Source organism: Eleutherodactylus coqui, chromosome 4 (assembly GCF_035609145.1).
Source record: "Eleutherodactylus coqui strain aEleCoq1 chromosome 4, aEleCoq1.hap1, whole genome shotgun sequence".
Taxonomy (NCBI): domain Eukaryota; kingdom Metazoa; phylum Chordata; class Amphibia; order Anura; family Eleutherodactylidae; genus Eleutherodactylus; species Eleutherodactylus coqui.
Genome location: NC_089840.1, coordinates 128418047 through 128431236, shown reverse-complemented (window position 1 = coordinate 128431236; position 13190 = coordinate 128418047). Strand labels below are relative to the sequence as shown.

At 42.5% G+C, this 13190-nt stretch overlaps 1 protein-coding gene across 4 annotated transcripts in view; it reads left to right on the top strand.

Annotated features, from left to right (window-relative positions):
* The window catches only part of TRIM33 (tripartite motif containing 33), a 136800-nt gene that overhangs the window by 96939 nt on the left and 26671 nt on the right, over positions 1–13190 (top strand). For 2 of the 4 annotated variants that reach the window (XM_066600088.1, XM_066600086.1), the window contains exons 9-11: positions 1018–1262; positions 2681–2854; positions 6101–6301. In XM_066600088.1, coding sequence (XP_066456185.1) covers positions 1018–1262; positions 2681–2854; positions 6101–6301 — 620 coding nt within the window. Of the gene's footprint in view, positions 1–1017; positions 1263–2680; positions 2855–6097; positions 6302–13190 lie in introns of all 4 variants that reach the window. The other 2 variants (XM_066600087.1, XM_066600084.1) reach the window with 1 other exon arrangement.

Sequence of the window (13190 nt, the reverse complement as noted above, 5' to 3'; positions counted from 1 at the left end):
CTATTTTTTTAAAAATTGGCCCTTATGACTACATTTATAACCTATCCACAGTAGTTGGACCCCAGTGTTAGGGAAATTCAACGGTTTCCTGCATATGCTGTCAGGCTCCAAATTAGAGGTAACTGACTGGTCAGGAGGATGCAGACACACACAGACCATGATACTATGTGTAACGCATTCTGGTTTATCACGCTATACGCTCATTCTTTATAGGATTTTACAATGCCAAATACAATTAAAAATACCTTTAATATGCATACATAGCAGTTTCTTATTACATATTAGTTTATCAGCTGTACTCCTTGTTACAGATGTTCGTCCTTGATACATTTCATTAGTAAGTTTTGGCAAGAAATATCTTAAGATAAGAACACAAGACAGGAAACTTTGTGGTGGCCCAATTAGTATCTCCAGCTGGATTATTCAAGGTGAAATCTAGCATATGTCTAGGTGAAAGTTGAAAACGATACAAATATATGCCTGTAACTAAGTATTATAACAGACAAGCCAGAGAGAGACATCATGGAGTCTTTTTAGGTAATCTTTTAGGCCTACAGCCTTCACACCAGCGACCACACATTATTATCTATCTTGTGGATGGATCAAGGTTTGTTCAATGACCCTAATTGGGAAATAAGTCCGGGGATGAACTGATGGCTAAGGGTGCTTTAACAAGGAGCGGGCATTGCTTAGTTAATGGAGGCGGAGTGGGCAGGGAGTGAAGCAGTCTGTTAACACTGTATGGTACATCCTAGTAGTCTATGTGCTATGCTCGCGTTGCACCTACCACCATAAGTGACCCCCAAGCTACAAACTATATACTAGTTTATGCTGCCAGCAGATAAAGCAGTATAAATTTGGCAACAGATTGTCTTTAATTGGCCAGTGGCCTAGCAATTTGTATAAGCTAATGTAAAAAGGACAATTTGATATAATACACTGAAATAACACGCCATGAAAACATTGCATTTCTGAATGTATGCTACCCTCTGATTTTTTTTTCTTCTCCTCCTCCAGGTAATCTTATTGTTGAAAATAAGCCGACTTCTGGGTACGCTCCTAATGTGGTTGTGGGGCAAGGTCCCCAGGTAACAAACCATGTGAATAAACCCCCTGCACAAATTAATCTAGCACAACTCCGACTACAGCATATGCAGCAGCAGGTGTATGCTCAAAAACACCAGCAGCTCCAGCAAATGCGGATGGTTCAACCACCTGGGCCCCATCAAAGGCCGTCTGGCCCGCAAGTAATGCATCAACAGGCAAGTACAGTGGAGGAGGGAGTGGGTTTTACGAAGTTACAGTAACATCGGAGAATGTCTTTAAAGAAAATAGACTTGGTGAGCGACTCCTACACCTAGATTCAGTAGTGTTACAGTACCTTGTGGAGGCTCATTATTTTAGGAAGTGTTTCATGGCATTTCCTAATTTACTAGAAATACTGTGAAAGTCAAATTCTGAACATTCACTATAAGAGTATATTTACACACAACAGTTTTTTTTTTTTTTCGGGTCCTGAACTAAACTGATTTTTCATGCAATATTCCCCACTCCCCCAAACTTTATTTTCTTATGCACCTTTTTTTTTTCTGCGTGATTTACGGCCCTTTTTTAATTCAATTTTTATGTATGTTAAAAAAAAGACACGAGTTTTGTACACTTTTTTACATTTTTTTTTTAAAGGTTTCCATGATTACATGCAATCACATCAAAAACGAGTACAATCCGTTTTTTAAAAGCGCACACAAATTTGAATGAGCATTTTTTTTCTTTTGTCTGAAAACTGCAACAAATAAAACATGCTGCAAATTTTTTTAATTTTTTTTTTTTTGGTGCTTCAACTGTTTTGTCCAATTTCGGTCTAATTTTTACACACACTTATTTTTTTCAACTGATTTTCTGTGACTATACCCGAAGTAGAAACATATACATTGCTTATATGAGCAGTACGGTGGAACGTTAGTTTTCCAAGTGTTCGTGACTTTTGGGAAGTCACAGAACTTTGTAACTGTAAAGTCACTGAAAGCCGCCGCTATCACCACAAGACCAAATTACTGCTCAGCGGTATTAAAAAATATTTCAAATCTCTGTGTCAAATTCTGAGGATGATCTAAGTGTTGGTGACACTCAGCTGGTAACAACTATCATTTTACATGTGAAATGTCATGGTTTTGTAAATTCTGACTCTTTGGGCACAATGTCTTTATTTTAATGTTTTTTTGGATGTGCCATGTCCCAATTAATACTGCCGTACTGAGCTAGCATCCACCCCTTGTCTGAAGCTACTGTTACAATGGCCAGAAGCTGTTCTAGGGATAGCCCACACGTAAAAAACCCCATAACTTCTGACCGCATTGTGCCAAGATAATTTTTGGAAGACACGTTAACTACAGTGTTTCATAATGGCTCCTTCATTGAAATACTGCAGTGACCAAACTAGATAAAGAGTAGATGTGGAGGTTTAAAAGGAGAAAATAAATACGGACCTGACAAGTCTGAAAATCCCTGTGCAAACCTCTTATTACAAGTAACCTATAGTTTTAATGGCGACCGGTTTTTATTTCCTTTTTTTGATGAGCATTCCTAGCACAACCTTCTGTGTTTTTCAGCTTTATTTATGTTTTTTGAAAGTGAATTTTGACTAAAAAAAATGCTAACCAAAGAATGAAACTCTCTGCAGCCTCCAAGGTTAATCAGCATGCAAACCATGCAGCGAAACATGAACTGCATACCTTTCCAAGCGCATCAGATGAGAATGGCACAGAACGCTGCACAGAATGCCAATCGAATGCCAGGTGTACCTCGTCACAACGGGCCTCAGTACTCAATGATGCAACCTCATCTCCAAAGACAGGTAATCTTTCAAAGATTTTATATGTTGAAGAAACTCCAGCAATCTTGGTGTCGGTTATAGACAAACCTTTAGGGCGATATTTTAGATTTAACATAAGTCAAACTAGTTCAGCAGGTTTGCTGCATTTTCACCAGAAACCGCCATGACTCCATGGGCTCAGCTGCATAGACATTTCGGAGTTATTTAAAGGGATTGTCTTGGATTAGTCTGTCTTGCCAGAAACGACACCAAAATCGTCTGTAGGCTATTTCTGGTGTTGGCAGTTGAGCATTACGTACTTCAATGGGGATGAGTTGCAACAATGATATTGCCCATGGATAAGAATGGCTGTTTCTGTGAAAAGAGAAAGCTGATTTATTTTCTTCTGTTCTATAGTGCTGGACAGTACTTTTTAAAATTTGGAAATTTATTAAAAGTATCGGTCTCTTAGCTGAGCGCTTCTACATTCACCCTAATACTGCCCTCTATTAAAGAGCCAAATACATTGATCTGTCTGCACATACGTGGCTCATCCATAGACTGAGCCACACACACAGAATCTACGCACGTGGTTCACCCTGCTGACTATCCGTATAAAAAGATGATAAAATATTTGAGTTTCCACACAGCCAGTGGAGCGCACACAATAGATCGACAATTTCAGTTTTCTGCAGCTCAATTTGCAACTCTGCTGTCTAGAATGACACGGAGTCTGCGGAGTCATGTCGTTATAAGAGGTGGAAAATCAAACTGCTGAAGGCTTATATAAAACAATACTAAGAATTATACAGAGATTGGGTACAAATATTCACCTGATTGTAAATCAGCTAACGCTCAGCTGATGAACAAGCAAATGTTTGATTTTACTTTTTTTTTTTTGGCTGCTCAGCTTGACATACTTGTGGAAAAGAGACACAGACCACAACAACCTTCCAGCAAATAAGTCGCTTACAGTAGATAAAATTATTAGATGGGTTAGTATGGGTGAACTGTTAAAGGGGCGGCTTACTAAGGCCGGGCTCTCTCAGGTGGATTCTGTGATCGCTGTCCGCATGTAGGCATTGAAAGGCATGCTTTTTATTCACACTAGCCGATACGAATTGCGTATTTTGTGAGTGGAAGAAAAATCACAGAATGTTCTATTTTGCTGCGGACAGCCTCTATTGAAGTCAATAGAGGCCGTCCTCCCGGCAGCCCATACGCAATTAATATTGCATAGGGGGTGTGGGTACCTGCGTCATCACTAAGTGACGGCATGGGAAGTACAAATAAAAAAAAAAACAACACTACTGCGCATGACCATCTGTGAGCATCCACGGTCATCCGCAGTATAGTTATAGGAGGTACACAGGGTGACCGGTCGGGCTCACAGCCAGAATATGCTGCGGGTCTCCTGCATGTGGAATCTGACCAGCTTGTGTGTGACAAAATCGGATGTGCCTCTATAGGGAAGCAGTGCTCCTCCCAGAGTGGGCCAAAAAAAAAAAAACAGGAAAAGAAACATTGCCCCGACAACTGTAATTAAGGGGATGTGCCATTCATATGTCTATGAAAGGTGGATGACCATACCTGAGGAAGCTATGATAGTTATACCTGTCATCCAGCACTCCCAAATATCTTCCTAATTTTACACTGGTATATAGGCAGACAATATACTACTTTATAATGAGGGGGAGCAGACGAACATGTTTACCTGAGGCTTAAGCCCCGCTTACAGGGAACATTATAATTTAGATGATCACGTAAACACAAGTCAACGACTGAACCACAATCGGGAGGTTCTCACTCTACGTTTAGTTTCGGTGGGTATAAAAACCAGCGCAAGCTTGGGCACTTATCGTGCTTTTTAAACCCTGCTCATTCAGTGTTACACATAAAAATGTAAAAGACTGCACGATTGCAGACTGCATTCTGTCACTCCAATCCCCCACCAACTAGAACACAGATTACCATGCAGCTAAGCTCCCACTTTGCAGCAGCAGTAAATGGACAATAGGTTACCTTTCCATTCTTTTGGGCCTACATGTACACTGTCCGGTTTCAGGGTTTGTATGGAGCGGGAGCTGATCCTGCTCCATATGGCGGGTGTCTGCTTTAACAGCAGACACCCCCTGGCAACATTTGCAATCGGTGCTGATGCTGATCACTGCTGTTAACCATTTAAATACTGCTGTCAATTCTGACAGCATTCAAATGTCCCAATTGTAGTTCGGGGGTCCCTAACGGCCCTTTCTCGATGAGATTATGTGGTGCCTTTCATTTCTCTTGGCAGCCCAGGGACTTCTGAAGTCACCTGGGGCTGCCATGTATTTCTGCCTATTAAAACAGGAGTGTGGCAGAATGACCCCCAATTTCAATCCACTTATTTTAAAAAATAAAATAAAATTTGAAAAATTTCATTTTTTTTTTTTTTTTTTTTTATTTTTTTTTAGTACATTAAATGGCAGATTAAATCGTTTCATTGAAAGATACAAAAAAAAGCCTTAAAAAAAACAAGTCCTCAGACAGCTATGTCAATTTAAAAAAAATCCTAACTCTTAGGCCGCCTGCAGACAAGCGGGTCGGATCCGGCGGCGAGGATTCTCGCCACGGGACCCAACCCGAGCACCTGCAGGGACCAGCACGTACTCGCCTATGCCCGCGGCTCCGGCTGTTTGATTTGCCGGGCAGCCGGCGCATGCGCCGACTGGAGCCGGCGGCGGGTGAGTGACGTTTCTGTGCGGGGCTCTGTGAGCCCCACACATAAATAGAACATGCCGCAGTTTGTTTGCCGCGTGAGATTTCAAGCGGCCAAACCGCGGCCGTCTGCATAGGATTGAGTTTGTTAACGCAATCCTATGCAGGCTTCTAGCGGTGTTAAATTCCGCCGCGGAATTTCCGCTCCTGTGTAGGCGCCCTTACAGGTTAAATGGATTTTCCCACAATCTATGATTATGACCTATGAACAGAAAGTGATGAATGCCTGATCAGTGGGAGTCGAACTGCTGGGACTACTACGAAAAGCTATAATGGAGAGTGTGTGTGTCTCCTCCTCCCCCGTCCCCCCCTCGTTCCTTTTCACTGCACAACCACAGAAGAATTTTGAAGAGATTTGTGGTCAAACCTATGCCCTGCCACTTCAAAGTTTATGGATTGATGGAAATGGCTGACTAGCGCTTGGCTTTCTCATGTATACTTTGAATGAACATGGTCTATTTAGCTTCTTTTTTTGGGGGGGAAGTGTGGATGTAACCTTTTTATTAATTTCTGTTTCTTTCCTTCCAGCAGCATTCTAATCCTGGCCATGCTGGACCATTTCCAGTAGTCTCAATTCATAATAATGCAATCAATCCTACTAGTCCTACTACAGCAACCATGGCAAATGCAAATCGAGGCCCGACCAGCCCGTCTGTTACATCAATAGAATTAATTCCATCTGTAACAAATCCAGAAAATCTTCCTTCTCTGCCGGACATACCACCCATTCAGGTCAGTGCACCAGGCCTAAAGGCTATGGTACACCTTTTGCTTTTTAAAAAAAAATTTGTGTTTTGGGAAATGCCTTTTTGTAATTGTTTTTTTGTTAAAAAATTACTGATTTGATTTTTATGCTTGTATTTTTCAAAGCGCTGCAGACTGGAGGACTGAAATGTTAGAAAATTCTGTCAGACATAGTAAACTGACAGCTTGTTGTAAATGTGCCTTCACTGCCCTTCCACTGAGCTTTTACAGAAGGTTGTACGATAGTATTAGGGGATGCTGGAGGAGATCGGGAGAACAGAGGGCTGTAATTAATTCACTACAGGATACTTTTCTGCTTTTAGCAATGAAGGGGAATGTACCAGTATCTACTCAGAGAAAGGATGGAGACCTAGCTGTGTAGTATTGAGTGGATGTGGTTGTGCTACACAGCATCTGAAAGCGGAGGGGGGTTGCTGAGCTTGTTCATGAGAGAGAATAGCTAATTAGTGTTAGGAATCCTTCCAAGCCAAAAACTTTGAATGCAAAGCAAGTATGAGGCTTTCTAAATGCTTGAGAAGGAAAACTCAATGCAAAAAAAAGATGCGTATTTCTTTTTTTTTCTGCAGAGACTTTGCTACTACTTTTTGGCCTCATGTCCATGGGGAAAATCAGGCTCACTACGGGTTCTCCATGGAGAATCCGCAGCGGGTCCCTCCTGCCCCGCGGACATGATCGCTTAAAATAAGAATTAACTCGCCTCTCGCACGTTCCGGATCTTCCCTTCGTCGCGGCTTCATCTTCTCTCCGTCGTGGCCAGATCTTCTTTCTTCGGCACGTCGGTTGCGTGCCGCGCGCATGTGCCGGCCCGAAGAAAAAAGATGCGGCCGCGACGGAGAGAAGATGAAGCCGCGAAGAAGGGAAGATCCGGAGCAGCTGAGTATATTCCAATTTGGTCTCCCGCGGATCCGGACGGCTTCCATAGGCTTCAATAGAAGCCTGCGGGAGCCGTCCCCGCGGGAGACCCGCACGAAAATGGAGCATGGTCCTTTTTTTTTTTTTTTTTTTTTTCATGCTCCATTTTTCTTTAATTCACTTTTTTTGACCATCTGCGGGTATTTATCTACCCGCGGGTGGTCAATGCATCCCTATGGGATGCAGGTCCGCATGCGGGTCATCCACTGCGGATCCTAATTCATAATTTCCCCGTGGACATGAGGCCTAAGGCCTCATGTCCACTAGAAAGATACAATCCGCGCAGAATCTGCCGCAGATTTCCGCGGCGGATTTGCTTTAAATGGTATTTTTTTTTGCATGCAGTTATCTGCACACATTGCTATCAATGTGATAGCAATGTTGGCGATCCGCGCGGAATCCGCGGCAGAATGGAGCGTGAAAAACGCAATTCTTTTAAAATGTCATCCGCGGGTGCAAAAATCAATTCAATGGACCGCGGATGGCCAATGATTCCCTATGGGCAAAACCCGCTGCGGATTCCGTGGCGGCAATCCGCTGCGGAATCCGCAATTCCATTTAGCTAGTGGACATGAGGCCTTAGTCTTTCTTTTTTTTATGGTATTTTGGCGGTGTAAGAACGAATTACCAGCTTTTCATAGTTCAACGAATTGCAACTTGTGATCCACAAGAACAAATAAATAATATTGTAAGTTCAGGGTCCATGTAAAGGCAAGATTTAAGTGCCAATTTTTTATTTATTTATAGAAATTGGAACATAAATTGAAGACCTTTATGTAGTGTTTAGGTTGTAGTATAATGCCCTCTACACATAGGAGCATTTTGCTATATTGTCTTGTGTAGCAGTGTAAAACTAGAGCTACTGTAGAAGTACCTTTGTACTGTTAGTTAAGCATTTATGGGATTACTTCAGACCCAGCTGTAATTTTCAGAGGTTCTCAGTGGTCAGTAAAAGTCCATCTGATGATACTCCGTTCTGCAAAGTTGCTGGCGGAGTTCCAACACTGCAATCGGGATAATTAATGTTGGTAGTTTTGCAGAGCTATATGGTTCCACAGTCATAATGAGTTGCTATTTTTATTTTTTTTTAACCAATCAAATGTGAATTGATATATGGATAATTGGATTGCACATTAGACAAACTTATTGCAAAAAAAAAAAATCAAGCACGTAGGAGGAGTTGGAGTCTAATGACACTTTCTCCGTGTGATTGTAATGTTGATTATAACTAAGCAATTATAATATCTTAGGAAAAGGATAATTTATTGCATAAAACTGACCCCTCGAAGGAAGGATCTAGTACTCTTTAGTGCCTCTAGCTTTGATACAAGATGTGATACAGGTGGGCATGGAGGCTCTAATACCCTGTTGGGCTGCCTCTAGCTTGGATACAACATGTGTGATACAGGAGGGCATGGAGGCATATAGGTTCTATATGGTATCCTGAGACCCATTGCTAAACATTTGCTCTCAATTGTGCAAACTCTTGGGCTGTCGAATTTGGCATCCCAGATGGTCCCATATGTTCTATTGACGAGAAGTCTGATGACTGGGTAACCATGGAAGTGTGGCAATGTGGTGAATGCATTGCTGTGAACCCCTTGTGTTTGCAGCCAAGCATCATCCTCTTGGAAAATGCCTCTTGGAAGCCGTTGTGAGAGAAACACATGTGGCTGCAGGATGTCCTGAACATATCGCTGAGCTGTTATTGTACCTCGTACCACTACTAGGGGTGACCGACTGTCATGTGATTGCCCCCCCTTTCTCCCCCTAAGGCCATCACACCAGCAGTGGGGGCAGAGGGCCGCTTCACAGCAAAGGCAGGATTGAGGCACTTACCCTAAGTTTTCCAGACACAAACATGGCCATCATTCGTGCTCAAACTAATCCTGAAATCATCGCTGAGGACAACTGTTTCACTCCTTATCAATCCAGTTTCGTGATTCATGACTTTACTGCAAACTAAGTCGACGAGTGTCAAAGGCTGTACAAATAATGGGCTCCATGAGACCAAATTTTCTTCAGCCAAGAACCTGGAAATGATTCCGACAGACACGGACCTGTAAGAATGGTGCCACCTGTTTCTGGTTGAGCAACGAAACTGAACAGCTCGTGCTGGTCAGATCGGATAATCCTCTCTACTAGTGATCTCTCAAAGGTGTCCTGAGCCTGGTCTCTTTGTGTGTGCCCTCATGCATCCTCTGGTCCCAGCACCTCCAAACAGCCTAGTTAGAAAGCCCAGTTCATCGGTACCACTATCCAGCTTCTTACATTCCGATAATGCGTCCCCCTCTGAAAACTGTTAACTGGGCAAACTATCTTTGATTGCATCGTAGAGGCGTCTAGTGGTCAACAAGCTCCATACAAGCGAAGAAGAGGTCACTACACACAAGGAGCCTCTGAGAAGTTTTTTTTATAGGCCAAGGGGGGAACCACTTTTAAGTCCTCTGGGGACAAGACTGTTTATCTAATCACACCACAACTCATCATTTATATTTCTGCCTGAGATGAAACTGCATGCTGAGTTTTGCAGCAAAAAAACGTCTACTACTTCTAGGGGCGGAATTTTGTTGACAAAGAATGAGTGAGGAGTTTAAAAGCATTTGTTCATATATTGAACATAACATGTACATAATTCACTGAACACTAACATTTTCTGAATATATTTCTCAATCAGTGCAACAAACTTTATTACTGTTTAAAATTCAAGATTGAGCTTACAGCTGTGTGAAATACAAATATGAAAAAGGAAAATACTAATTAGCACCCTTAGTATATCCCAGTGAATTCAATGAATACTAGGGATTAGAGTTCATTATAAAATCACTGGGATATCACATTGAAAAAAATTGCTCAGTCTTCTATTTAATAAACTAATAAACCCAGATTAATATCCTAACAACAATTGTCCCACTACAGGAAGCCCCAATGGCTGTAAAGCCTAGCCCTCGTGTAGAAAAATCCCTACTATTGGGGGTGAAAATGTAGTCCCCTCATATAAACCTAAAATGGTCCTTATTCACCCCCCAATGTCCTTCTTTAAGTCTTTACGCTCACTCCAAGGTTTTTTGGAAATTTAAAAAGTCGCGTATTGCACATCAATATTACAAAACAGTCCAACTCAATAGGTGGCTGGAGCTAGGTAACCCCTTTAAGAACCACAGAACATGCTTGCTAGCTCAAGCCTCATATGGGATAAACTGCCTCAGAGATATTTTGGTTCCTCTCTCTTCCAAAATTTATACAGTCATCCTTTTGACTCCCTTTTGCGCAGGTCGTGTGAGATCTAGGGTTCAGTAAGAGGAGATCTAGCACCACATCAGTTTCCAGTTGCACCTCTAAACCTAATCACTCACATCCTTGAAGTTTCTCTTGATATTCAAACAAATCCAACTTATTGTTGAAGATATTGTTGTATTTCATATTTGCTCTCAAAAAAAGAATTTACAAAAAAAATGTAGTCCCCTCTAGAAAAAACAGTGCTGGTGAGTGCAAAATACTGAAAAATGATAAAGAACATATCATAAGGAGCTTTTATTAGAAACTCTACTCCCTTTTGTGTGCATTATTGAATGCACCAGGATGTACTAAAGTTGGCATGTAGTATTTTTTTCTTTTTGTCATATTTTGAAGCTTGAATTTTAAACCTTAAAGGGGTTGTCCCGCGCCGAAACGGGTTTTTATTTTCAATAGGCCCCCCGTTCGGCGCGAGACAAACCCAATGCATGTGTTAAAAAAAAAAAAAGTACTTACCCGAATCCCCGCGCTGCGGCGACTTCTTCCTTACCTTAGCAAGATGGCCACCGGGATCTTCACCCACGATGCACCGCGGGTCTTCTCCCATGGTGCACCGTGGGCTCTGTGCGGTCCATTGCCGATTCCAGCCTCCTGATTGGCTGGAATCGGCACACGTGACGGGGCGGAGCTACGAGGACCACCTCTCCGGCACGAGCGGCCCCACTCACCAGGGAGAAGACCGGACTGCGCAAGCGCGTCTAATCGGGAGATTAGACGCTGAAATTAGACGGCACCATGGAGACGGGGACGCTAGCAACAGAACAGGTAAGTGAATAACTTCTGTATGGCTCATAATTAATGCACGATGTACAGTACATTACAAAGTGCATTAATATGGCCATACAGAAGTGTATAACCCCACTTGCTTTCGCGGGACAACCCCTTTAAGTTCTATTTAAAATTTTCATTGACAATGAAATCTCAAGACACGGTGTCAAAACAAACATCTCATTTAAATAAGGACATGCATAGTGACACCAGCTCCCATAATACCTAGTATATAAATGTCAGCACAATTTCAGAGTATTCAAAAGGGAAAAAATGTTCAAAAATATCAAACTTGTAAATTGTGATATTTCTATTTTTTTAGATTCAATAAACAAATTTAAACACTAGATTAATGCGATGTTTGCTCTGCAAACAAAATGTTTGACAAACTGGTAATGTTTTAAGAACTGTCGAGCCAAGGATTTGGCTTGAACTGTTTGCTGTCCACGGCTTGGGTCTTCCACAATTTGGGCACATGGCAACAGTCAAACTGGTAAGCCCTTGATACGAGCATCGTTTAGCAACACTTGACTCCCCCTTGCGTCGCTGTTGGCTGAAGCACAACAGTGCCGCTAGACTTAAAGGGGTTGTCCCGCGGCAGCAAGTGGGTCTATACACTTCTGTATGGCCATATTAATGCACTTTGTAATGTACATTGTGCATTAATTATGAGCCATACAGAAGTTATCAAAAGTTTTATACTTACCTGCTCCGTTGCTGGCGTCCTCGTCTCCATGGTGCCGACTAATTTTCGGCCTCTAATGGCCAAATTAGCCGCGCTTGCGCAGTCCGGGTCTTCTGCTGTCTTCAATGGGGCCGCTCGTGCAGAATGCCGGCTCCGTGTAGCTCCGCCCCGTCACGTGCCGATTCCAGCCAATCAGGAGGCTGGAATCGGCAATGGACCGCACAGAAGCCCTGCGGTCCACAGAGAGAGAGGATCCCGGCGGCCATCTTCAGCAGGTGAGTATGAAGACGCCGGACCGCCGGGATTCGGGTAAGTACTACCCGGTTTGTTTTTTTAACCCCTGCTTCGGGGTTGTCTCGCAACGAATGGGGGGGGGGGGGGGGGGGTTAAAAAAAAAAAACCCCGTTTCGGCGCGGGACAACCCCTTTAAACATAGGAACGTTGTCCTTACCTAACTACTCAATGTATGAAACTCAAATGTTACGATTTTACGGCGGTGGTGAGGATGTCACAAATCTAATGACGCCAAAATCATCCGCCAAAGGTCATGCAAAGGGGTCTAAATGAAGTGAAAAAAAAAGCCTGCACGACCATTCTTTAGGTCCTAAATGGCAATGAATAATCAAGTGTGACCCCTTTACTTTTCCTATTTAGGACCGAAAGAATGGTCGTGCCAAATTTCATGTTTGTGCGACACCAGGAAGTTATAGAATTAGATAAGGTACATTACATAGGGGTATCAATACTTTTGCTCTTAGCAATAAATAATCAAGTTGTGACCCCTTTACTTTTCCTAAATGCAGAAGTATTGGCACCTCTATGTAATGTACCTAATCTAATTCTCTAACTTTGTGGTGTCGTATACAAACATGAAAGTTGGCACAACCATTCTTTAGGTCCTAAATAGGAAACGTAAAGGGGTCACAACTCGATTATTCAATGCTAAGTGCAAAAGTGCACCCCTATGTAATGCAACTTTCCCGTTTTGTACAAGCGTGAAATTTGGCACAGCAATCTAACTGACCTCGGTGTACATATACTGATGAGAATCTACCTCACCTCTGTGTATATACTGAGGAGACTTTATCTGACCTCTGTGTGCATATACTGAAAGGCTGTAAAGAACATAAAGAAGCGGCCATCGTTCCAGGGATGGAGCCTTCAAGGCTTAGAAAAGGCTGCAACCTCCAGTCT